This window comes from Rhipicephalus microplus, chromosome 1 (genome assembly GCF_043290135.1).
Source record: "Rhipicephalus microplus isolate Deutch F79 chromosome 1, USDA_Rmic, whole genome shotgun sequence".
NCBI classification, from domain to species: domain Eukaryota; kingdom Metazoa; phylum Arthropoda; class Arachnida; order Ixodida; family Ixodidae; genus Rhipicephalus; species Rhipicephalus microplus.
The window spans coordinates 151,407,976-151,434,201 of record NC_134700.1 but is presented as its reverse complement, the minus strand read 5'-3'; the positions used below and the strand labels follow the sequence as shown (position 1 = coordinate 151,434,201).

Here is a 26,226-nt window from a genome sequence, read left to right as displayed (position 1 = left end):
GAGCGCATCATGAGCGTGGCGTGTATCCATGTTCTTTGATGACACGCATTTCATTATTATTATGTTAGCACCAGTCATATACCTTCGTCATCCATTGAAGTCACGTCACACCAAATTTGATATGTGTGAAGCTGGCGAAATGGCCACGAGTGCACCATGAGCATGGTGTGTAGTCATGACTAGTCATACCATGAAAATCAAGATATATATGTCATAATTTCCACTAAAGAGTCTGCCACTTATGTTCTCCATACAGTGATGTTAAACCATACCGGTTTCGCGAAATGTAATGCGAACGAAACCACCGCAAGAGCTGCAAGACCATGAAATGTAAATCCTGGCATTCATGACATACATGTCATGATTTTCAAGTTATGGCCAGTCAATTGGGCTCGTCATGCAATCATCTTATGCCATACGAACTTTGGCATCGATACCATAATCGAGACAGCCAGGAGAGCTAAAAGTTGTAGATAGATAGATAGATAGATAGATAGATAGATAGATAGATAGATAGATAGATAGATAGATAGATAGATAGATAGATAGATAGATAGATAGATAGATAGATAGATAGATAGATAGATAGATAGATAGATAGATAGATAGATAGATAGATAGATAGATAGATAGATAGATAGATAGATAGATAGATAGATAGATAGATAGATAGATAGATAGATAGATAGATAGATAGATAGATAGATAGATAGATAGATAGATAGATAGATAGATAGATAGATAGATAGATAGATAGATAGATAGATAGATAGATAGATAGACACAGAGTCACTGAAGTTTGCCAAGAAATCCCTCGCGTTTAAAAACAAACAAACAATAAACTGGATCGAAATAGTCACATTTCCGAGATTCTCACGCGTGCATGCGTACTTGAGTGGGAGCTTCGTAAGTATGGTACAACTGCTAACACCAGCTCTTTGGAGCAGCCTTAGAATCTATCCGAGCCCTGCAGCACTGCCCACAATATACCCCGAACGATTCTCAAGCCCGGGTTGCATTTGTGTGGCGGTTATGCGGAAATCGAGCATGTCCTGTGGGGCTGTGCCTTTGCCTGTTCCCCTATCCAAGAAGAAAAAATAAACAGATTAAGACCCACGACCTCACCTTTCAAAATCCTGGCGGTCCAGAGGGCCAAGATTTGAGAGGTGAGAGAGTGATCAGGTTTAACCTGACCGTCCCCGATTGGGCGTAGTCAGGTTACGCTGAGTTAACTCGCGCCTATTGTGGACCTAATAAAGTTATTTCGCTCACTCACTCACTAGCTGCCCTTCCTTGCCTAGAGAAAATGTGTGCCATCATAGAAGAAAAGCCTCTTCACCGTGCGTATCCAGCTGCTTATCAAGTTATTTCCACATAAAGAGACATATTAAGGCGACGGTCTTCAATGTCTCATGCTTACATCCATCCGTTCGTCCGTGCATGCCCTGGCACGGTGCCAGATGGCCTACGGGGTGCGCCAACGGCCGCTGATCGCGTCTGAATCGCAGTCACAGTTCTCGCGCTTTGTCTGCTTAGCTTTTTCGTTATACCACGCGAGAATGGTTGTTTTTTATGTTTCCAGAAGATCGTTTTTGCCAGTTTGAAAAGTACTCGAGCACGCATTGCAGCATACCAAACTTTGCAGAATGAAATACTATTTCCAAAAAGCTATATGTTGTAGAGGAACAAACATATTTTAGAATGAATAAAAATGTGAAAAATGTGAAAATTTGTGGCACCAGCTGGTAAACAGTGGAATAAGAAACACAATATAAGCAAAAATATTCATAACAAAGAAAATTCAGAATATGCATTTTGTAGATAAATGATCTATAAACAGTATAAAATTAATTATTGACGTATGAAATGTTTCTCTTCACATAGACAAAGAAAATCAGAACCGAGGTGCTGCTTCAATGCTCAGGCCATGCGGTGAAGCATTCCATGATTTTTCGTGAGACACAAGTGTACTCGTACATTGTTCTCAGAAAATTTTCATTGCCTTGCCCAAGAGTCTCTAGGTATTCCAATGTAGATGGATACCCGTGATGTAAACAATCCCTCTGTATAATGAGATGTCCAATAAATTTCGCTATTTCCCCTAGCGTCACCTCTTTCCATGAGCCGCCTCACTCCACATAGGTTGGCGTTAGAATATACGCATCCAAGCATATTCCTTTGCATCTTTGTGCATATCATAATAAAAAAAGGACAATATGGCGTGCAGTTATAAAATATTTCACACTGCTCCGTGCTCCGGGCCAAGATGTGCTCCGGGGGCCTTCATACCGTTAGAAGAAGATCCGAAGCCAGCACCACCACCACACCGTGCCCTAGCGAAGTGTGGACCACGCACGTAACCTGAGTAACTGCTAGAATATGCACAAAGCTCAGAAGCTATATGCACTTGCGGCAGAGGAGATAACTTGAGGATGTAAACAAACTCATGAACGGCGACGGATGTCTCCGGCTGACGCAAAACATCCTCCCCATAAAACTTGAAGTCGTTGTGCTGTCAATCACAAAATCTCAGGTCGTTCTCACTCAATTCAGGTGGCGTCGCAAGACAGTTTTCAAGCAGCGCATGTGTTTTTCAGCGCTGATGTGCACCCATGCGCGCATGATGACTGCGTGATAGGAGTGACTATAGTGACACTAGATGTGACCTTGCGTTTGATGTAACGATACAAGCAAAACCAAAGTGGCTGAAAACTGGCTGCGAGAGTCACCTGCACACTTTATACATGTAGCGGACCTTGGGAAATATTTTATGGAATTAATTTTTGTTGACTTCTATCAACAGCTTTTCATTGATTGGCTGGCATAAACTTCTGATAATTCTTACTGCTCATCTCGGTCAAATTGGGAAGCTAACACGTCAATCAATATTTGGCTTGCACTGTATATTTTCATTACAAAACTTCGATGTTACTGTAGCATGATCACGAGGGGCACGCACATCTGTAGAGTTCGCCAACCTAGCGCATTTTTCTAACTACACACGCACATTCGTTTGCGCATAAGTCTGTAAAAAAATCGCTATGCTGCCCAAGTCGGCAAATTCATAAAAATTCTGAAAGTTTAGTGGCTCAACTAACTACTAGAAAGTGCTGGGTGCACGAGAAAGAAATTTAAAATGCCAAAATTGATGACTAAAAAGCTTCGATCACCGGTGATCAATTTGAATAGGCGAGGTAACAAAAGAATTGGCGTCACTGAGACCACCACCGTGTCCAATCATGCAAAAGAGACGCGCGCATCACGCTCTATTCTAACCAACCCCGTCTCAATGAGTGCGGGCGTTCGCCGAGCACAGTTTCAAATTTGGAAAGTGTCCTTCAATTTTCTGGAGTGTGGGGTAGGCGCCTTTGTATATAAGAAAATTTTGCGTATAAAGCAACTTATTTTGTCGTGGGACACCACACACATGTGGGAACAGCTTCTATGCAACAAGCACAATAACATAAACAAATGACTAATCAAAATTTCATTTTGAAAAAGTGGTTAACAATTTAGAGTACTCGGTACTCTACTATGGGAGAGTTGAAAGTCGTTCTTTGGACCTCACTCTTGATGAGGGCGCATTGACAAATATTACACCGTGAACAAGCTCACGAAGTTACTCGACCGGCGATTGAGAAAAGAAAGTTTATTGCAATCTAGTAGCACTACAGAAAGAGAAGTTTGGTTTTCTTCTAACTGAATAGGCACGAGAAACAGTTGTACAATAGTACAGTATAGGTGATATGTACAGACAACAAACTGAACGAAGGTGAACACAATTGCTCGAATAATTATTATCCTTGAAGTGAGCTACAGTGGGCGGTTTGCAAACTTAGCCTTGTCGCACGGCTGCAAATAGATTCCGAGTACAGGGTACTCTGCTATAGGAGAGCTTAAAGCCGTCCCGTGGGCCTCAATCTCAAAGCCGCACTAGTAAGTCAAGCTGTCTTTATTTCAACAATGAAGTTACCAGAAGCTTTGCAATTCAAAAAGGGGTGAGGTAAGACTGTCCATTGTCTCCGGTATTATTCATTTTGTCTCTAGAGCCTTTGATTAGAAAGGTTGCAAAATGCGAGCGCATAGTGGGTTTCCCGATGCCAGGCAAGGAAACCTTCAAAACTGTCACATACGCCAATAATATTTCGGTATATTTTCGTAACTTGTCTAGCTATAGTACATTCCCTGACAATTTTGCCGAGTATTTCTATCTGTCTGGTGCTCTTTTAAACACCATCAAATGTAAGGCATTGCGCTTTTGAGGCTTCAAAGAACTATTGCCAGGAGACTTAGAATACGTTCAAGCTCTTAAGGTGTTAGGCGTTTACTTTGAGGGAGGAGATGTCTCAAAAAGGACCTGGGATGACGTTCTTAGGAGACCCACTGATGTCATAGCAGCAGCCACTCATTTTAACCTGTCACTAACGGCGAAAGCAACAGTCATCAAGACACAGGCATGCGCATTTGCGTTTTACATAGCACACATCGGCCTTCTACCTCGCCGTGTTACAGGACGCCTCACCTCCATGTTAGGGACCTTCCTCTGGGGAGGAAAACCAGCGTAGGTACAAAAAAGATTTTACAGCTTCCCACAAACCATGGAGGCTTGAGCCTCCCAGACATAACATTGACAAGAGCACTGTCTGCAAAAACAACACAGAAGCTCTTCAATGACAGCAACTACCCCGGGTAGAAGCTCTTGATGTACTGGAGCAGAACACTAAAAAGTACTTTCACGGCCAATCCGCACATCGGACCACGAGCAGAAATTCCGCTTTAGTTTTACAGAGCTGCCAGTCGCTTAAAACAAACAGTGGAATCAATAGGTTCATGCACTCTGGAAGATGTTTCACCGCAGCAAATAAGCGAAATGGTGACAAGTAGCACACTGAGCAAAGAGGAAGAAACAGCATCCTGCACAAACAAATGGAAAGGATGGCGTTGCAATCGCGTACCTAACCAGGTCCGCGAATTGGACTGGGTTGAGAAGATGGAGGGCATTGCCTACACGTGACCAGTTAGCACATTGGGAAGTCGTTTCAAATGACCGCCGCCCAAACTTCGGCAAACGAGAGACGGCCCAACATGCTCTTATTCAGTGCTCGGTGGTTAGGGGCGTCTGGCACATTGTACAACGCCTCTTTGGCTTTCGCACGGCGCGCATGGGAACAGAGCGTGGGCTGTTTGCAAGGCTGGTCTTTACAGTAACCTTGTACGCACTATGGTGGCGACGCTGTTTAGCGGAAGTACGGCACAAGCCGCATAGAGGCGCCTATCCCACACTACAGAAAATACGGCTCATTGTGTGGAATCACCTAGATCAGCAGCTGTAAACGCACGGCGAAGAGGCTTTCCTTCGACGATGGCGCACACGTTTCTTCAAAGTAAGAGAAGGACAGCTAAAGTTTCTAGTTGTCCCGTACTAGCCATGCACCCACTCTAGTACGCATTCATAAGTGTTATCCTGTAAAACGTGAATAACTTGATTCATTGTAGTTTTCCTTTGACTTCTAACATTTGGATATCCAGAGGTCAATTAGATTTTGGTGCTCGTTCTTAAGATGTATACATTGTTACTAATTGTTTCGATGTTTCGTTTGTGTATGTACAAGTTAAGTGTACTCCCTTTCCTAATTCAGCACACCGCTGTCGACATCATATACCTACAGAGTTCACAGCACAAGTGGCACAGCTGGTGAAATGGTTCCTGGTAACCACATGATTTGGACAGGTGTTCGTGGCAAACGCATTCTAAAGATTGTCCAAACATGACGTGTTGCACCTTTTGAAAAGAAACAGAGAGCTTTTTGTCAATCACGTACAAGGCGCTTTTAAATGAGCCAAGGTAGTTGGTCCGCACAGATGGTGTCCAAGGTTATTTCCTAAGAGTTAACCATCAGGGTATCAAGCCTTGCTCTTCTGTCTACTTTCCTTCCATCTTTCCAGTTGTGAATCAGACTTATTGTCGACCACTTCCGTGGCTTCGCCATACGTCTAACACATATAGACACTACCACCCAATGCGACCCTTTTTATTCATTGGTACTATTAGGGGCGAAGCTGCTTAAGCCGTGGTCGTGCGTCCTAGATGTGTGTAGTAGTAGTAGTAGTAGTAGTAGTAGTAGTAGTAGTAGTAGTAGTAGTAGTAGTAGTAGTAGTAGTAGTTGTAGTAGTAGTAGTAGTAGTAGTAGGTAGCCACCTCTCGATTAGTCATTTATATGTCTGTTGGATGGTGGTACATGTATATAATAAATATATGATGAAAAGATGTGAGATGGGGGTACTTGGAGTGTTCACTAGCTGGACGGATGCACAGACAGACAGACAGACAGACATATGGACGCTTCACCCCTCTCATTGTCATTCACTCTGTGGATATGCTGGAATTTTTTTAACTCCCTCACTGACCATCGGTTATCCATCTTGCGCATCACGTGGCCTGACCAGCTCCATTTTTTTAAAGTACAAATGAAGTTACGTTTGATGTACATTCAGGAAGCACAAAGAGGCACCTTGCTTCACTGGCCACTTCATTTAGATGCCCTCATCGGAGTGCATATAAATCAACATATACTTTAGAGGTTCGATATGCTGCAGATAACGCACAGATTAAAACATTGCCACCACCACCTGTCATCCGCAGTATTTTGTTTCATCCAAGGTTTTTTTTTTATTTTATTGCTTCACTTCCCAAAAAAGCATGACAAGTGCGAGAAACTCTTGTAAAATGGTAACATCCGTGTTGCGAATGGGAGATTAGGAACCTCTTTCAATAACCGCAGCTGTGACTCACGCTTTCATGGTTATACATAGAACAGCTGGAGACACGCGCGCAACGTCGAATCGCGCCAGTGGGAGTCATATTATTTGGTTTTTATTTCTGCGCGTTTGACAGGTGTGATCGCCTGATCGTAGGTTATAGGTTCATGCACTTTGGTAACAGCTGCCGCACAATTCGTCCAGACGAAGCGGAAGAAAGAGTGCGCAGTTGCCGACGTTATAATGGCGCTTTTGACACTGATGTGTGCTACCTATAACCTATCGGTAGTTTAGCCACAATCGAAGAGCGAGAATTGCGCCATGCTACTCCGTAATTGTCTGAACTCATGATTAGATTTTTTTTACGGTCTTCTCTGTTTTGGTGAGTACAAGCAGAATAACCTGTAGCAAACCATGAGCCGTTTCTTAGCATGCATGAAATAACCATGTTTCTTCGTGCTTTATAAATATTGGACTATTTTATTTATTTGCTGTGATGCCCCTTTTGTAATACCACAACCAGGGTGCATAAGGCTCAGTAAATTGTAGTGCTGCTGCTGATAATGATGATCGTATACGAGTTACTCTTGTCTAGGAGATATACCTTAAAACCGTTGGGCACAATTTTGCTTAATAGATGAAACAACATTAGCTTTTTTTCATGACTAGCACTTATACGCTAACTATGGGCCTGAAGACGACTGGGACGATAGACATTTAGAGTATGCACGATGCCTTCTGCAGTTGCTCAGGAAAAAAGGAAAAAAATAATAACCTATGAAGCTTTGAACCCGACGACCTCCTTCACATCAGGACTATTTGTTCGGTAAGCAGAACACTGGTATTCAGCGTGTTGCTCCTTATAATGGCCACGTAGACAGGTAGATACCACACTTTATTGAATTCATGCATAATAAAGTCTTTCCCAATCTCATTGAGAGGAGACCGCGGGCTGCGGCTACCTAAAAAATGCACATGGTTAACGATGTCCCAACTCACAAGTTGTTTTCCTTGTGGTGCATTACCTCTGGCACTGTTGGACTCCTTTTCGCACATTTCGTCATACACCCAACATTCCTAAGCATTCGATTAGTTAAGTGAACTTTGTGCTGTTAATTGACTCCCCTAAATATTCTTTAGATTATGTTTGCATTATGTGACTCGATAACTAAATAAGACCATTCTTTCCTTGTTCCTAAGTTCCAAAGTTGTGCCAAAATATTTTGCGTGAACTGAACCCTTCACTCTGATGCAATCACACCTTATACCTCGTGTATAACATTATCTCTTATCTATTCACCTATAACAAAATTGCAGCCGAATACCTTCAGGTGTGGCTGCCACACAGGCGCAGCTTTGCATATGTTAAAATTATTTTTACTCCCACGAACACCGCAAAAATGCGGTGATCGTGCAGATGGCATAGCTAGAGCCACGCTTGATAAGATTTTTTTCAAAACACGCCGGCTTTTCCCGACGAGAATGCTCATATGAACCGTCTAAAGCTTTCGACTTGCATAACAAACTGCTGTTTTCCTTCTCGACTGTTCAACAGCTTTTGCAGTTATCTTCACGATAATTTTACGTTCAACGTAACTCTGGCATTCGGAATAATGGCTAACGTGTTTTTTGTAATATGGGGCGATCAATAGCATGTCTCCGTCATTTCCTGAATTCAAGCTGGCGTGATACGTCTCCTGCACCTGGGGGGGGGGGGGGATGAACAACAAGAGGGAAGGCAGGGAGGTTCACCAGGCACATGTCCGGTTTGCTACCCTACGCTGAGGAATGGGAAGGGGCGCATAAAGATGAGAGAGAGCAGAAAGAGAAGAGAAAGAGAGAAAAAGAAAAAAGTATTGTCATTCAATAGGCTGGCGCGTATGCAGCGGTGGCACTACACAAAAGTTAAAGGTGGTCACGTAGGTCTGTAGTCCTCAAAAACCACAAGACAGCTTTGACTGCTTTTTGAGCCGCCGAAAGGCGATGACGGTGTTCCAGTAGCATCTGCACAGAGAGTGGCCGATCGTCCAATTTTCGCAATGCGACCGAAAGCTTCTGTCTTTCAGAGGCAAATCGAGAGCAATGGCATATCAGACGTTCGATGTCTTCTTTGGTGCAGCAGACGTCGCATTTCGCATTGTCGGTCAATCCGAATAAGGTCCTATATGCTTTTGGGAAGGCAACCCCCATCCAAAGGTGACAAAGAAGCTTCACGTCGACGAAGTCCGATGTTACACCTAATACATTTGAGGCATATAGGCGTGTTCTCACACATTCTCACCTAATATGCGTGACGCAGGAACAACCAAAGCAAAAGAGTAGCGAAGTCACACGTGTCGATAATAGATAAATGAGCGTCTCCTCGTACCTTTCTAGCTGTGTGCTTGCTTTTTTTTTTGTACTCCATGTCAGCGTTAATGATGACAGCGTAGACATTGTACCTCCTTGCCTGACATAGCTTTCGGAAGATCGATATCTTTGTCATATTGCAGATATCATTTCTTACAGTACTAAAATACACAAAGAAGCGTAATCATTGCAGAAAGACTCGAAACAAAGCAGAAAAAGGATGTCACAAGCAACCACTGCTGTTTCAGTAAGCATGTACCAACTAGCCTTCCAACAATTACTGCTGAGTGATATTTCTTCAACAGGGGGCCCCACCTTCTGTTCCTCTCTTACGAATACACAGCCGTTGCTCATATCAACCCTTTTTCTGATGTGTCGAATCTCTCTACCGTCGTCGCGCGTCTTTTTGTACTTCAGTATGCCTATGCCAGCTAGCCGAGCAACAGGTATTACTGCAATCTATAAGGAATACCTGCCCATGGTACGTGCTTGTCCTATGTGCTGAATAAAAGTTCGATATATCATGACTTCTGGTATGAACATTCAAAACGGATGCTGTTGAATGCGTCTTCATTCAGTTTAGTAATGGTCGACTACACCTGATGTAACGTCGCCAAGGAACAATACGTGCTTTAGAAGCAGTTGTGTTGCAGTCCTCCCTGCACATCATTGGGGCATTGTATATTTAGTCATTAATATGTAACAGCAATGTGATGAACATTCCACCGCGTCAAATCTGGAACTTGTTTGTATTAACACCAAGTATAAAATGAGCGATCGTTGAGACTTGAACATTGAATCTGTGAAAACCTTGCGAATGGCTGTCAAGTACTTGCCAACGCAATGCGGCAACTGGATGATCGGCCTCTTTCTGTGCAGGTGCTATTACAGCAACGTCCACATGCCTCGACAGACCACAAGGCAGTAAAAGCCCTGCTGTGTTTCCTGAGAAAGACAGGCTTGTGTGAACGCCTCTGACATGTGGTAGACTTCTACACGCTGCAGTGAAATTACTGTCAGTCTCTCCCCTACCCTTTTTTTTCTTTTCCCTCTCTTCCCTCTTTCTCGTCTTTCTTGTCCCCTTCCCTAATCCCCCAGTGTAGGGTAGCCAACGGGATGTCTTTCTGGTTAACCTCTCTGCCTTCTCCCTTTTGTTGCTTCCTCATCCTCCTCCTTGCGAATGGCTCTTGTCGTCAGTGTAACCTTCCTCACTGATGTTATATGATTTGGCAGGTTTCACTGTTGCAACTGTGTGCACATGTGATTAAATGTTGTAGTTCCTGCTATGTTTATATACTTTTTTTTCTTTTTGCCACAAATTCAAACACAGGACAGTCAGTGATTTGCGGAGAAGTAGTAGAAAAAATGTGCGAGATTTGGGTGCAAGAAAAATGTTGATGTTGAAGTTATTGTAAAATGCACAGAGAATATAACATACGTTGACTCTGGTCATATTAATAGCATTCACTAGAACTGACTTGTTATTGTGAAAGAATAGCCTACGTTCTTTTTTTTTTTCCTTCGCTAGAAAGACAGAGTTCTCTTGTAACCATTATTTGAAAACGCAGCTGTAGTGGCCAAAACATTGTGCGGTCAAGCGAAAGAATAGGAGGGGAATGTCTTAGTGCAATGCATGAGTATCAAAATACAGATAAATATTATCTGAATAAAGCAGAGGTTTATGCATCATATAACCACTAGGTATATTACGTTATAAAATTCAGCATCGCGTTGTTCGCGATGCGAGTTTTGTTCGGACAAGCACCCTATTCACACACAATAGGACGATGTACCTTAAAGTGCCCACACGATGTGCACAGTATAATCAGCGGCGTGCGGTGACCTTGAGTCACAGTGAAATGACCTCAGCCACTGTCAGGCTCATGTTCAGGCTTTATACTAGCAGTATTTGACTTCCAGTGCAACAAACAGCATACCGAAGTGAAATGCTTCTTGCTGGACTTCTCCGAGTCCGTCTGGACGTAGCCAATGCGCTGTTATAAGATCCGTAAACAATGTATACGTAACGGAAACAGAGAAAACTTACTTCTTTCAGCCATACGGGATTACTCGGTGTTTCAATCAACAAACCTGTTCTCGGCGGAGTAAGAGTTTCAATATGAGCAGTATACACTGTCATATACACAGCTTCGCCCACCTTCGACACATGACGTCTCCTCTTAGCCTCTCTTCATCCCTCCTTTCCAAGCAAGAGATGTTCACATTCGTGGCGGTCACGTCTTTATCGCGGCAGCTCCTAGCGTGCGCCGTATGGTCGGAAGGCATTTTCATACATAAGCACGCAAGGCTTAGCTCCCCCCCCCCCCCCACCTCGAGCCTTCTTCACCAATCTCCGAAATTCCCGGCGCAGTGGGTACATACGACACGCCAGCGTTGCTACGACACAACGATGCTTCACGTACACATGTGGTGCGTTTCGCAAGAAAATCACCGCGGGGGAAATCAGAAGGTGAGCCGGGTTGCTCTCGATTTATGATGCAATCATTAACACCTTGTCCTCGCTGACAACATTCTGACGACCGACTCGGCGCTCGGGCTACTTAAAACGCGAGACGACGACGACAGCTTGACATTTGCGAGCAATACGCACCACATGGTTCGTTTTGCCATTAGTTTGGCCGGTTGTGAGTGTCGAGTGGATATGTAGCGCGCGGCCGGTGCTGTTAAGCCGGAGAGTGCGGGTGTCGATGAGTCGACGTGCAGTCGTACTGCCAATTTCTTCGGCACCGGCGTCACTAAGGAATCTCACGTGGCTCGTTTTTTTCTGTTCAAGTAAGCAGTTGTTCAACCCCCATCTGTTGTTTGCATGAGTATAGCCAAACACCTAGGCAAAAAAAAAAGGGGGGGGGGGGGGGGTGATAGCACTTAGTCACCACGTTTTTTTTTTTTCCACTGTAAAAAAGAAACGAATAATTCACATATTCTTATTTTCGAATAATCAAGTACTCTTTGTGTTCAAAAACACTGACGAAAATTCTGATACCGAATGATTTCAAGATTTATTCACAGTCACGATGATTATACGGTTCATTGCAATCAGTATGATTGTACATTTCTCTGCGTAATCAACAGTGATGGTTATTTCATTTTGCTATAGCTCTCGGTGAACATTTGTGCTTGGGGAGGAGCTCTGCTAGGAACGCTGCTAGGAACGCTGTTGGATCGCTATCTGTGCTGTCTAGACGTAACTACATGTTTATGTTATGTCAGCGTCGCGGCACATAAGTTTGCCAATTCACTTGTAAATGTGTATTCAATGTCCAATCCACTAAACATGGCACTGTCAACAAATTATAGAAAAAATGGCATCGTGAAAAAGTTCTCGTGTTGTCGTATTTGAAGTTCACTACTTAATGCGAAATCCGATTCTGACTGAGTACTTTTACGTTAGCAAAGTACTAGTCTGTAAAGACAACCGAAAGCATGAGGTTTTCACACCTTCAAAGAATATATCTGTCAGATATTGGGAATCCGAGAACTAGGGGAGCGAAAAGCTCTGCTAAGTCAGTTTTTAATGACCATGTCTAGAGGTTTGAAAATGTTTTTTTTTTCATAACAGAAATTTTGAAATGAGTTCCCTAGTGCTTGTGAAGCAAACTAACGTGTGGCAGGGGAAGAAATTCACAGGGTTTAACGTTTGAGCTTCTCATCGCCTCGATATTCTATGTTCGCTTTGCATGAGCCACACTGCAATTTTAACTTTTGCAAGCAGTTGCCTTGAAGAACATAATCTTCTACGGGCCACATGTATCAACATAAAAAATGTTCATGTTTTGTGGTTTTATTATTCGACTTTATTCGACTATATATGATGAACACTAACTCCCAAATCACGCATAGCATACATATATGTGAGACACGTGTGTGTGTGTGTGTGTGTGTGTGTGTGTGTGTGTGTGTGTGTGTGTGTGTGTGTGTGTGTGTGTGTGTGTGTGTGTGTGTGTGTTTCACACCAATATAAAGTGCGGTAATGTGGAGTCCTTCTCTTCTTCCCCTTATTAAATGCAGATTAATTAGCATAAAAACAAACCTACTAGTAAAAAGCCATGGATTTCAACTATGGCAGTGGGGTTTAAAGCGGTACAATTGAGACGTATACAGAAAAACACAATACTCTATCTATCTGAAGGCTTGAAGGCTTCGTCTTGAATGCGCAGCACATTCCAACAAGGCTGTCAAATAAATGTCACATTTTCATGATGTTAGAGGACAGTCAACTTGCATGCTCGAAGTGTTCGCATTCAAATCTGATGATTCACTTCTAAGGCGCCTTCGTAAGACAGATATCAATGCTTGCGTGGTAGCAGTACAAACAATTCAGGGTCTAAAACAAAAGTGAACTACAGATTTTTGATTATTACAAACCTCGGTATGTATTCTGAATATTTTGTTTACGAAATGTGCTTTGGTGAGTAAGTGCTGTGACCATATTGCATGAAATAGAACCGGTCATATTGCGGGGTAAAGGTGTGCCTGCCTACCAAGACCTGAATTGTCGCTCCTAGTAATATTATTTGTCCGAACTTCTATTTCGCAGAGCTGCAGACCAAACCATGACTCCTTTAAAGAGCACGTGTATCACCATGGTAAGGTTGACAAATATTATTTGGGTTATCTTTCGTCACGCATAACTTACGTCACTGTATTTTGGTGCCCGGTCATTGAGCTTTTCCTTACAACTTCAATTTTGTTTTTTGCTTAACACTTCACAGCATGCTTGTACAGCGTCCAGTATTTCTAACTATATTGCGCGAGCGTCAACCACAAGCAGTATCAGCGACTTACAATGGTCTTAATCTTCAAGACCGGCACAAGTACCTTACAACGGTAGATAATCCGCAAGAGTACATGAGACCGTCAATTTAGTAGAAAATGCTGGATGCTGTACGTGGCTGCACTATAGTTTGTGGGAAATGTGTAAATCAACGCATACATGGAAAACCGGCGACATGCAAATCAAATTACGCGTTCTCGTAGCCAACAGTTAATTACCATTCTTGCGGAACGCAAATGAGCTTGATGATGTATACACTTTTACTGAGGACAGTGATAATTTGTTTTTACATTGAACAGACTATTTGATCGGGTGACACGATACGGATACAACGAAGTAGGTAGCGTTCACTTTGCGCTCACTGCTTCAAAACTGATTCAAAACACCTTCGGAAGGAATCAGTCCGCATCGTCGCGTGTGCGTTTTCTTCCCCAATTTTCAAACGCTCCTCAACTCCAAGTTTTATTAGGCAGATTGGTGTTATCTCACCAAAAGTTTAAGTTTTATTAGCCATTCATTTTTTGCTATATTTTATGCTTCTTTATTAAAATCATTGATGCTATTATGCGCATATGATGACTGTTACCTTAAACTTGGCAATAATGCAGAGAATATTTAATAAGTGTATTTATGAAGCGGTTGGTGCCTAGGTGTGAATTCAACTAATCTTATTCACTTGCATAATCGCTTGCATTCTGAAATCGTCATTAACCGTAAAAAGTACAAACATTTATGCATGAATCGACATTCACTATATGATAATCTTGATACTACAATATATTTGCCCAGACAATTGTAATTTTCGCACGTTGTAAATGTTCACAAAACCAGAAACATTCATTCATTACAGTCGAGCATGACAATCACTGTGACTATGCACTATGAAAAGAAAAATGCAGTTCCCTTTGCTGAAATAGCGCTTTGTGATCTACCTTAAAGTAAAAAGCAAATCTCAAACTTCTTATTTTTTTCTTTGTATTTCTACAGTAAATATTATGTTTTTTGTCGTCTATCAGCAATACGCGTCTGCGGAATTAGATGAGGACATAACGCAAATTGTTGCAAACAGGATTTTTTCTCGTTTATAACGCATAACAAGAGGACGCGAAGGTAGCCAGAGGATTACTGAACACGAAATTTTTTTACGGTTTTATTGAGACACGTTTGAAATACGAAACGTTTGAAATACGACTCCATTCCGAAATTCTTTCACGAGCCAGTCGCAGACCTATTCTCGCTTCGTCTTACAGCCATTATCACCTCTGTACACTGTCTTCTTTGCACATTCAAGTGCGCCTCAAGCGGTAAACAGCGCAATTTAAAAGAGTCACGTTCAACTGTTTCTTCCCTGCTTTGCTTACAGATGGTCATTTTTAACGCTCCCTGAGGCTGGCTACGTAGCATACAAAGTGAGCTCGCAGACACGTTGGCCATGACGTTAATGTCAGGCTCTATTAAGAAATGCATAAATGTCCCTCCTTGCGACAATCCTGGCGTCGCAGTTTTTTTTTTTTTCTTTACGATGACGGCTTCATCTTACGATATCGCGGACACGTTTACCGTCTTGCACAATTTCGCAGCACTTGTACGCAGTTATGTTTCAGGGAGATTTTTTTTTTTGATAATCGAAGATAAAAGGTATGATCCATTGATACATGGCAACATCTTTTTGTGGCAAGAAAACTTGCTGTTCGACTAGTTCGTAAGTGTTCATGAAACACATGCTTTAGGCTCGAAAAACACACGTCACAAGAGAGTGGTCTCGTCTTTTAAGGTGGCGTCTGTGTTCTTCGCGCCAAAAGCAGCTTTTTTTGTTGTTGTTGTTGTTGTGTTGGTGATGTGTAGGGATCCTCGTCATGCATACAGATGTTTTGTCTTGTATATCGTGTAGCTTTGCTTCAATTTGAAGTCAAACTCCCATTACAGTGATCTGCAGCACCCATTTCCTTGTTGTCGAGATAAAACGACCAGCAAGCATCAATTTTCCATGCGAAGATGCGAATGTTCGAGTTTGAACTGTCATTTTACAATTGTTGTTCGAATGGTTTACGAGGTATTTCAGCTAACGCTAACCCCTGAATATTTTATTTCCTTCCAAATTGTGAGTGCAGCTCGCCTGTACTTGCTTCCTGCCATGGTGTTACTCCAAGACACATAGTCCGGACACAGAGAAGGTATTCGCAAAGCTGAGAACACTCTACGACTGCACCAAGCTGGCACTTCTTGAAGCGGATATCAACAACACTGGTAAGAAGACGTTTAAACACAGTAAACATTCATTCATTCACTTTATTTCACAATAAAGACATGTCCATCATTCTGACTTCCATTCTATAAAAACTTTCGCATCTAGAGTACGCACAGACGCATGAGTTATATATTTATACTTGAGAATTGATAGTTTGACTATAGGCGTCTGGATGAGGCTGACTTATCAAAAAACGATAACGAGCATGTTTTCAATTTTTATGGCACACAAAAACCGGGAATGGGTAAGTAGCTTGGTGCTTCATTACAGCTTTTGTTTAATATCTGCAAATTTCTCCTCATTCTGTTTTATTTCGGCAAGAACATGAACTAAATAAGCTTTGTCGAATATTGCGTCACGCAGTGACGTACATGCTTCGTGAATGGTACTAATTCCTCAATAAAATAACTAAACAACTGCCTAATGAAAATTTCAAGTGGATCATCGTAAGTTCTCGCTTTCCGCAAGGTATTAACTGCACCATAAATCATATTTTTTGTAAAATACCACAACACTTACAACGCCATTACTCATCTTTCTGCAGATCAGCGAGGTACATTCTACACGTCTGTAAGGTAGTATGTGCCCTCCGTTGATGCGGCATGTGGCTGATGACGATGAAAAATTATGGCGGAGCACTTTGAAGAGAGAAGAAAGCAGTAAATCACGCACTCGTTGCACAATTAGCCTTGTGTGAGGAAGGATTGTTACTTTACCATTTTGCCACGCTATAGTACATAAGTTAAAATAAGTCCTTGACCGACGTAACCCCTGTATAGGAAATTTTTGATGAGTCTAAAACATTTTGCTCTGTAAAAGAATGCAGAGGGCTGGTGTTCAAATCTTATTCGACCCTGGTTATTTTTTTCCCGTTTCATTTGTTCATGTCTATCGGTTACGTCATCGACTGTGACGGCGGCGGTGACGCTGTTCAAATCAGGCACCGGTGCCTAAGAGCTGCGCTTGGAAATCTATATCTTACGTGCTACTCCAGAGTTGTGCAGCTCGGGTGTTGTAATCAGACATTTGGCGAACCGATCTACAACTTCCTCGTTATAATTATTTGGCCAGCTTCCTTGCTTTAAAATCTAGGTAATGAAACGTGCCTAATTAGGCAATTTTGCACAAAACAAAAAAAAATTGTTTGAGTTACTTCATAAAACAGCCAGAAACAAGCATTCAGTCGCGTCGTGATACTATTAAACTCTGGCTATAGACAGATGGGGTACCCTGTAAAAGAGGTTTCTCTACGCATAAGTGTGCACATGGTTCTCCTACGGGGAGAAGGCAGGAGGGGAGGGGACGCAACGTCTTCTATTCTATTAGGTCGATGTACGGCACAGCCTCACTCTTCTTAGGCGGCTAGGGGTGCGGTGCCCCCCCCCCCTCCCTGCCCTTTCGTGAGCCCGCCTATGCTTCAACTTTTTAATGTTCGTGATACAAAGCAGTAAAACAGCAACGTGGAGGTTGCGTATCTCTCTGGCCCAGCTTTATGAAAATGTTGTTAACCTGAACTGATTAACTGACCGAACAACATAGTTTGCATATGCCAATTTTTCACCTTGTCAAATCGCTGTAGTGCGGGAAATTTTTCGCAGAGGCACTTGCCTGCTTTCTTTGTGTTCTTCTCTCAACGCGCTAGCTTTGCGCTTGTGACCATTGCGCCTTCTTTCCGAGCTTGGCGCAGTGCAAGAAGATCGCATCTGCACACGATACCTTGTGGAGAAAGCGAGTTATTAGTGCGACGAAAGTATATACTCTGCTGCGAATGCGTGTAAAGGGGCACGCCGTTTGATCTATAGAGCAAAATAAACGCAGAATGATTTAGCGCAGGAGTAATCGTTGCTCTATGACATTTTTGCTTCGGCAAAGCCACATGGCAAGCAAATTTTTTGCAAGGTAGAATTTCCTCGAAGCAAAAGTAACAGCTAAATAGCTTCGTATGAATCATCGTCATGTTTAGAACTGCCCTTAGAAATTCCAAATGCAGCGTATAACTAGCAATTTTAATTAATCCCTCGCATCAGGTGGTTATATGTGATATCATGCGCAGCTTGCGACAGCTGGCTGACGAAATGCGGCGGTGGTTCTTTTACTTCGCGGCTTGCTTTGCTATTTTATTCGCCTTCAGAGCAACTGCCCCAGCATGAGCGCGAAACTCTTCCACGTAGCGTTCTAAGCCTAACCATATCGCCACTTCTTCGTTTCCTTTCTTTCCTTTTTTTTTTGTTTGCTCAGAAACTGTTTTCGGTTCAGTTATAGTATAGACAGTCACTGTTATTGTATCGTAAATAAGTCGGCAACAAATCAACAAATGAGTGTGGTTAGGACTGAACTGAGAAATAGCGAGTGATAGAGCATGTCATGTTTACCGTGTTTATATGTTGGCAATGTCCGTAGCACCCATAGCAACTGAATAACATACACTGTACACTTCGCTACTAAATCATGTGCAATCATACTATGTGAATAATGCACATCGCACAAAGAGTGTGTGGCTAAATGGAAGACTGCGCATTCACTAAACGCAGTGCAGGTCGAGTAGAGAAGGAGCAAATATATTTCTTCAGTGGCGTGATGCTCTCTCCGGCAAACAAACTAGGTATGCCTTCATCCCTGTCCCTACCTAAACCGCTACTCAATAATTTAGAGCGTTAAACAAGCACTTATTCGCTATATTTAAACTGGTAAGATTCTTTCTAACATTCTACCGGTAGTTTCCAGATGTTAATGCTTTGATAGGTCATGAATTGGTAAATTAGGGGTTATATTATAGTAGTTATGTTGTGTTGCGCATTTATATATTCCTCAGTGTCCGTGGTGTTTGAAGTGACTAGCAGTTTAGCAGTTATTGTACACAGAAGTCGTTAGGGCGAACAATCCGACAACTCCATGCGTGGGTTCATCAGGCCGACAACTTAGCGAAGTCACCTTGTATAATCGCTAAGGTTTATAAGTTGTGAAACACCGACGTAATTTCGAAGAACGCCTCCGTGGAGGGCTTCGGAAATTTCGACCATCTGTGGTTCTTCGCCATGCACCTAAATTTGTGCGCGCGGGCCCCAGGCATTTCGGCCTTAATCGAAAACTTGGCTGCCACGGCTGGGACTCGATCACGCGACCTTCAAGTCAGCTGTGAGACGCCCTAACCACTGGACCACCGTGGCGGTTAAGACACCTTGTCGAAACGCCGGCTTCAGTAGTGCTAGCTTGAGTCGACTAGTTTAATGCTCTCATGCATCCAGCTTCACCTCTACTTCTACCACAGTGTTTGAGAGACAATAGCTAGAATGCATAGGAGAACCGAATTTTGATACTAAAAAAGCAAAAATGTGTGACACGGCGTCCAATGTTATGCTATAGCTGAGTCATTTGCGCCTTAACCACATTACAGAAAGCAGGTGCAACAGGACGTTCGACGGTTGGAGTTGCTGGCCTCCGACGCCAGCGGGTGCTGAAGCCAGGGTGCCGTGTCCTCACCATCTTCCTGGAAAAGTGAATTTTTCCGGTTAGTCATTTGCTTATGATCCCGCTTACACGTCGACAAATGAGTTCAGTAGTGTGGCTCTTGACCTGCCTCCCCCTCCCCACGGTTTTTTTATCTTTTCTAAGAAACCAAGTCCTTGAATAAACTGCACCTGAGTAACAGCAGCATGTGTTGTCATCAGGAAGCCACAATGCGATTTCGAATAGCGCTTACAAACTTAGTTGCGGCAGTTTTTGTATTCCTAAGCTGTAGGCGCACAGAGTCATCACATTAGTGCCGCACTGTAAATGTACAAGTCATTCAGTTTCACCAAGAAAATGGTAACGTTGCAAGGTAGTGGAGTAAGAACCGCTATCTTCAGGCTCATAAGATTTTACGATTCAACATATCAAGTTGAACGGATGCTGCTATTTGATATTAGAATTACTTCAATACGCTCAGAGCGTCATGTACTCCCACATAGCTTTTTCCAAATTAAGTAAATGTGCCAAAGTTTTCTATATTGTTCAATTTTCATATAAAATTGATTCATATAAATATTTGATATGAATAATTCTTTTTCATTTCAGCTCATTTAGAGCATCCATCATTGGTACTATCAGGCAATGTGAAAATGTGTGCGATTGGGTATACGGTGCGGTAAAATGCGTCGAAATTTTCAAAGTAGTGCATAATTATTTTTATTTCACCCCTTACAATTAAACATCAATGCAGAAAATTTCCTTTGGAAACTAGGTATGTGCTACATAAGTATTGTCATGTTGCCGCAGTTTAAACCATTATTTAAAAATAAATGAAAAGTGCTCCAGATGTCTCATTTTGCCTCAACCTGAGTGACAAAACAATACGCTGCGTGGAGAAAACGAGACAGAGTGACGAAAATTGATTCTTTCAGTTCTTTGCAGTAAAAAGACTTGAAATTCACTCTGGTGGTCCTTACGCAGCCTTAAGGAGTCCGGTCCTTGGACTCCGTGCATTTAATCTATAGACGGAACACGGTGCTGTGTTGTTTCAAAACTTCTCGAAGATGAAATGCCAGCACTCTTTATTTTTTTAATGTTGCCTTTTGTTAAACGCTTGTACCACATTGGATTATTCAATAATTGGATGCTACAGCTGTTTTGACATATTTTCACATTTTTTCGCCGTTCTGACGCAGGACTACTAAGGCGTTTCATGGCTTTTACTTCGTCCGCCTGACTTTGTGAGGCAATGAATATAAAACTATGCCAGATTCATATTTTCTAATGTTTGTTTTTTCAATTATGATATTGCAGAAACGTCATTAAACCTCATTTTCAATACCTTTTCAAACGGCTACACTTGGAGATTTCACTTTTTTTTGTGCGTCAGACCATCCTTGGGAACACGAAAAAAACCTCGATGCAGCGCGAATGAAGGGAGTCATGTCCTGAACGACAATTCAGGCTGTTTCATGTTATTTCCATATCTGAGAGCTCTATATGATATTCTCTTGTATTTAAGAACCATCCTAAACAAAGAAATATGATATATGATGAGTGTAAGTTATTGGGTTCAACTAATAAGACACTGTCTAAGGCAATTAGGCAGCTTTTTGTCTCGTTTTGCTCTTCTCACGTGCCAGAATTGAAAAAAAAAAATCCGCTTTGTTCCCGGGTACAACACGAACTGAATTTTCAGTATCAAGTTGCTCGTAGTCTAAAGTAACAAAATAAATATTTACGTTGCTGTATACTAACGCAGGAATAGCTTCCTGCACGGATCCGAAAATTTGGCCGAGCAGAATGTCACCCCTTTTTGACGAGTCACGAACACACTGACACCGGCTGCCTAATTTCGTCCGCGCGAACGCTGTAAACAATCACAAACTTTTGCACACGAAAAAAAAAAAAGACAACGACCAGCACTTATCGCTGGACGAGAGAAAGAAAGAAACGTAGTTTTAGTACTAGCTAAAGAGGCCGGCAAAGTCAAAATGTCACGTTTTGCCCCGAGCCTCATTTCACTCCACTTTACTGTAATACAGGTGATGCTATGTGCTTGCGAACCATGTGTGAATCCAAGCTTTCTGCGAAAGCAAGGAGGGAGGGTGGGGTCCAACAAAGTGATCGTGCTTCTTGATGACGGTGATCGGTAACAAGTCTTGAAAACATTTGAGAGTTCGCACTCGTATTGGTGCGTCTTCCGTGTTCTTCTCTTATTCCGCGGCACCGTTTCATAACACTGAATCTTACTGATTCGACCACTTATCTATTCTAGATGGTACGAATAAAACGTTTATTCGCGTCCTGATGAGTGTTTCTTTCACAACCGCACAGACACAGCTTGGACAAAAGACTGTTGGTACTCTGTAACGCGTCACGGCACTGCCTACACAAACTTTATATAAAAGGCTACAAGGGCAAATAGGACACCCAGAAACTCTCCCTAGGTTCGCACACGCAAGTTAGAAGATCACTATTACCGTGCTTTCTTTATGAAGCACTATGGTAGCAGTTGATCCCTTGTATAGATTTCTTCCAGGATGTTTATATATGCTTCCTCGACGCCCTGATTCCGCAGTGTCTGCATGACTGCTGATATTTCTACGGAATCAAACGCCTTCTCGTAATCTATGAAGGCTATGTATAGTGGTTGGCTGTATTCTGAGCATTTCTCCATTACCTGATTGATAGTATGGATGTGGTCGATTGTTTAGTAGCCTATTCGAAATTCTGCTTGTTCCTTTGGTTGATTGCATTCTAATTTTGTTTTAATTCTGTTAGCAATTAATTTTGCAAATAGCTTGCCTACTATGGAGAGCAAGCTGATTGACCTGTTTTATTCAAGTCCTTGTCATCTCCTCTCTTATGTATTAGGATGATGTCAGCATTAAAGGTGACCGTGCCACGAAAGCCAGTCACCTTTAGCACTTGTATACGTTGCAGTTGCTAGAGAGCGGAGGTACCTAAATAAGCATTCTCTCACGTGAAGATAGTCCTAGAGAGTCTTGACTGCATTCCCATGGTGTGCCGGAGCTTCTCTTCATCTCTGTTTTAGGATCAAACATACTTAAGCTAGCCCGTAATTAGCGCGTGCAGTTTATCAGAAAACAATCATAATCGTACGTGGGTGTGCGCCGCAGAAATAAGCTGAAAATGAAAAAGGCGACCATTACACCCAAAACTCGTACCCGGCTGTTTGTCACAGAAGTAGGGTAAAACCCAATAATCCTCACTGGTTCACTAAAATGAAGAAGGCGATAGCTATAGCCAAACTGTTTACTGAAAAGCGATGGTGGAGCGATCCGAAGACGCCGAGTACGTTCAACGAGAGAATGCTAGGGAAATTGAGAGGCAACCAAAGCTGCGACAAGACCCCGAAGTGTTGAATGGCGTACGCTAACGAAGACGCGCCCGTAGATCTATGAGAGTCGGGAACGCCATGGTTTCAGCGCAAGTTTCTGAATCTGCAGTTTAGACGTCCGTGTCGGGTCTGTCAGTGGCTTAACTCGAACCTCTCTGCGCTGAAAATCAACGTGTAAACAACCCCGCAACGACCTAGAAACAACCTATAAGTGGACTAGAAAGAACCTAGGAGCAACCAGACTAGTATTCAGAACCATCTAGTTCCGCTCTATATCGACCCTTGCGTAGCTCAGTGCGAACTGTGCCCATTTTTTCTTCTTCTGCCTCGGTTTTTTGGTCTACTACCTGTTCTCTTAAGACAAGGTAAAAAAGAGGACGAAATCTCGTTAACAGCTTTCTGTCTTCCCTTCTTTTTCTTTCTATATCTCTTTCTCTTGTGAATGTGCCGTAAATAAAAAAAAATACCAAGCCTGTGCGGAGGCGCAGCACAGTAATAGCGAAGGCTAGAAGAGCGGCCTCCCAGAGCCTTTTCTAAACACTAATTGGGTAACCGTTGCAAGCACACTTGCTTGATGCCCACTACGGCAATAATAATAAAAATTTCAGGGTAGTAGGCCGTCATTCGCTTTGCTATTTTTCGTCATTCTTCTGAGAAGCGTTGTATCCGGTAAACATTTGCAAGGATTTTTGTGTCAATTGTTCATGCAGTGACTGACTACGATGAGGAATTATGTCTGAAGTGGGTATGTGCCACAGTTATAGCTGAACAAAAGCAATCTTTTGTAATGTGTTGGAGCATTGGACGACCCACTCGTTACGCTATTCGCATTGTGCGACGACTGCTTATTCTTTCGCTGTTTTAGAACACTTTATAAAACGTAATAACGCGATTGCTTGTCCTGCATCAAGCCTGCCTAAGGCAAGCTTTCTCAAGCACCGGTGTAGCTCAGTGCTTTGTTTTTTTATGTGCAAAAGTAAGTAATAAAGAAAAAAAACGGTGTAACTCGGTGGTAGAATACTAGGCTGGCAACAAGTGGACCCAGGTTCGAGCTTCACTGTGTCATTGGTACTAGGTTTTTTTTTTATTTATTTCGCGCGATGTGGTTACGGACACCAGCGGCGGCGGCGGTCAACTACGGCGCTGCGCGAGATCCGCGTTGTGATTTCATAAGAGCTTTCGCTGTAAAAAACGTATAATCATGGAGCAATCTGTAGCTTATGAACTACGCCAATAGCATGTTGCTATACGTTTGTACTGGTACATTCACAAGTAAAATTTTCGTTGGATATGTAAAAAAAAAAAATAAGCCGTTTGCGTTTAAGTAGGCAAACAGGATAAGTGCATTTTTCTTTTCTTTCGCACATCTCTCATTTATTACCCGTCTTTCTTTTTTTTTTTTCTCGTTCTCACGGAAACAGCGGTCGCAAAGTTCGCCTGCCACTTGAATGGCTCATGGGATGGCGTAGCTGCAGACTACTCATCCTGTACCAGCTCATCTACAGAAGTAAGTGGCTCACCACGAAATCCATCTAAGCCATTATGATATATGGTCACAATCAAGTATTTACTGAAAATTAGACATTTTGTTACACTCGTAACTGAAATCATGACTCGTCTTTTGTTGTTGTTGTTTGTACGGACAGGGAATTCTTTCTGGTACAGTATTGTGCATGAAATCACCACTTACAAGAACGCGTTGATACAAAAATAAGTTTCGTTGAGGTTTTAGACTATCAATACATTGTTCTTCGGACAAGTGTGTGCAATGAAAGAAGCAATGTTAGACATAGCCGCGCATTGCAACGTAATTGTTTTCATTCCAGAATTCCGAACTGACGCTTTTGCATCACGTTGCCCAAGAATTAGGGGACGATGTTCCCTGGGAACGAAAGCAGCACAGCGGGGTGGACGGAATCGTAGAAGAAAAGATCGACCGTTTCAAGGACTGTCTGGAAGACGTCCTCCTAAAGCCATCTCCTCTCATAGGTGAACGTTCACATGCATAAACGAACATGATGTATTTCGCACTGTTCCTTTGTGACGTGGATTAATTGAATGAGCTAGTTCTTCTCGCACCTTCCAGGCTTGAATGATTCTGTTTGTCCCCGAACTTGGGATGGCTGGAGCTGCTGGAACGACACCCTGCCTGGTCACACAGCGTTCGCACCTTGCCCTCAATTCGTCGCTGGATTCGTACCGTACAGTGAGTGCGTCATTTCATTCGCGTCACGTGGCGAACAGAAATAGATCCGTATTATAGTAGGATAAAAAAATAAACATTGATGCATCAAGCAGACGGAAGTAGAGGGAATTTTTTTGTCGTCGTCAGCCACTGCATAGCATATTTGCACAAAATTCCTTGAAAGTGTGTAGCGGATACCACGCTTCTTTGAAGAACGATGAAAGATAGCATAGTGAAAGCCGGCCTACTACACAAAAATTATGATTATGTATGGCATAGAGGGTATCCACAAAATTTACTTGTAGCAGTTACCCAAAGAGTGTTTAGAAAAGGCACCGAATGGCCACTCTTCCAGTTATCGCTGCGACTGTGGTGCGCGTTCCGTGCAGGCCTGGCCGATAATTTGTTTTTTTCAGAATTGAAAAAAATATTACATGATAATACACTATTGATGGTCTCCTTGGCTAAAAGCTGTAATCAAATAGCTTGACTGTGACCCAGGAGACAAATCACATGGCAAACAAGCAACAGCTGATTTTTTTTTCAAACACAAAAGTAGCTACAAATGTTTTTACATAAAGAAACATAAAATATTTGTACAAAGCGACATACGCACATATTTTTTCAATGAAACTGTTGAACAACAAGCAATACGAACCAAACGCCTTAAAATTATTTACAGAAAAAATTGCAATACCATAATTTAAAAAATCAATAACGTAAATTACACCCACAATAGTGGCAGTGAACTGCAAAGAACATTATTATCATCACAATATAATAAAAAATGGTACTTTGTCATATGCAACTATATACAGAGAGAAATGGACTACAAGTTTGTGAAATAATTGAAATGTATAAACATTTAGTAATTGATAAATATTTCACGTAAAGTACTAGGTGCCGGTTTAGGTAAATGTTTATGCTTATTTTGAATACATGGGAGGTTATATTGCAGTGAATGTAATTTACAGTCCGTGCCAAAACGTGGTATAAGTCAGTCCCCTAAATTACGAGAGTTAATAACATGATTACGGTGCTGCAGAACAGCAGTTGACTGAATAAATTGTTCAAAT

General features: G+C 42.2%; 1 protein-coding gene across 13 annotated transcripts in view; it reads left to right on the top strand.

Moving 5' to 3' along the window:
* LOC119178365 (calcitonin gene-related peptide type 1 receptor) overlaps window positions 1-26,226 on the top strand; it is a 90,310-nt gene that overhangs the window by 41,487 nt on the left and 22,597 nt on the right. For 9 of the 13 annotated variants that reach the window (XR_012893930.1, XR_012893929.1, XM_075887480.1 and 6 more), the window contains exons 2-7: window positions 13,667-13,715; window positions 16,015-16,150; window positions 19,546-19,659; window positions 24,387-24,472; window positions 24,792-24,954; window positions 25,052-25,171. Coding sequence is in view for 11 of the 13 variants with exons in the window: in XM_075887480.1 (XP_075743595.1) it covers window positions 13,667-13,715; window positions 16,015-16,150; window positions 19,546-19,659; window positions 24,387-24,472; window positions 24,792-24,954; window positions 25,052-25,171 (668 nt within the window). In the remaining 2 variants the exon portion in view is untranslated. Of the gene's footprint in view, window positions 1-3,060; window positions 7,142-9,987; window positions 10,124-13,162; window positions 13,499-13,666; window positions 13,716-16,014; window positions 16,151-19,545; window positions 19,660-24,386; window positions 24,473-24,791; window positions 24,955-25,051; window positions 25,172-26,226 lie in introns of those variants that run through there. The other 4 variants (XM_075887481.1, XM_075887482.1, XM_075887484.1 and 1 more) reach the window with 4 other exon arrangements.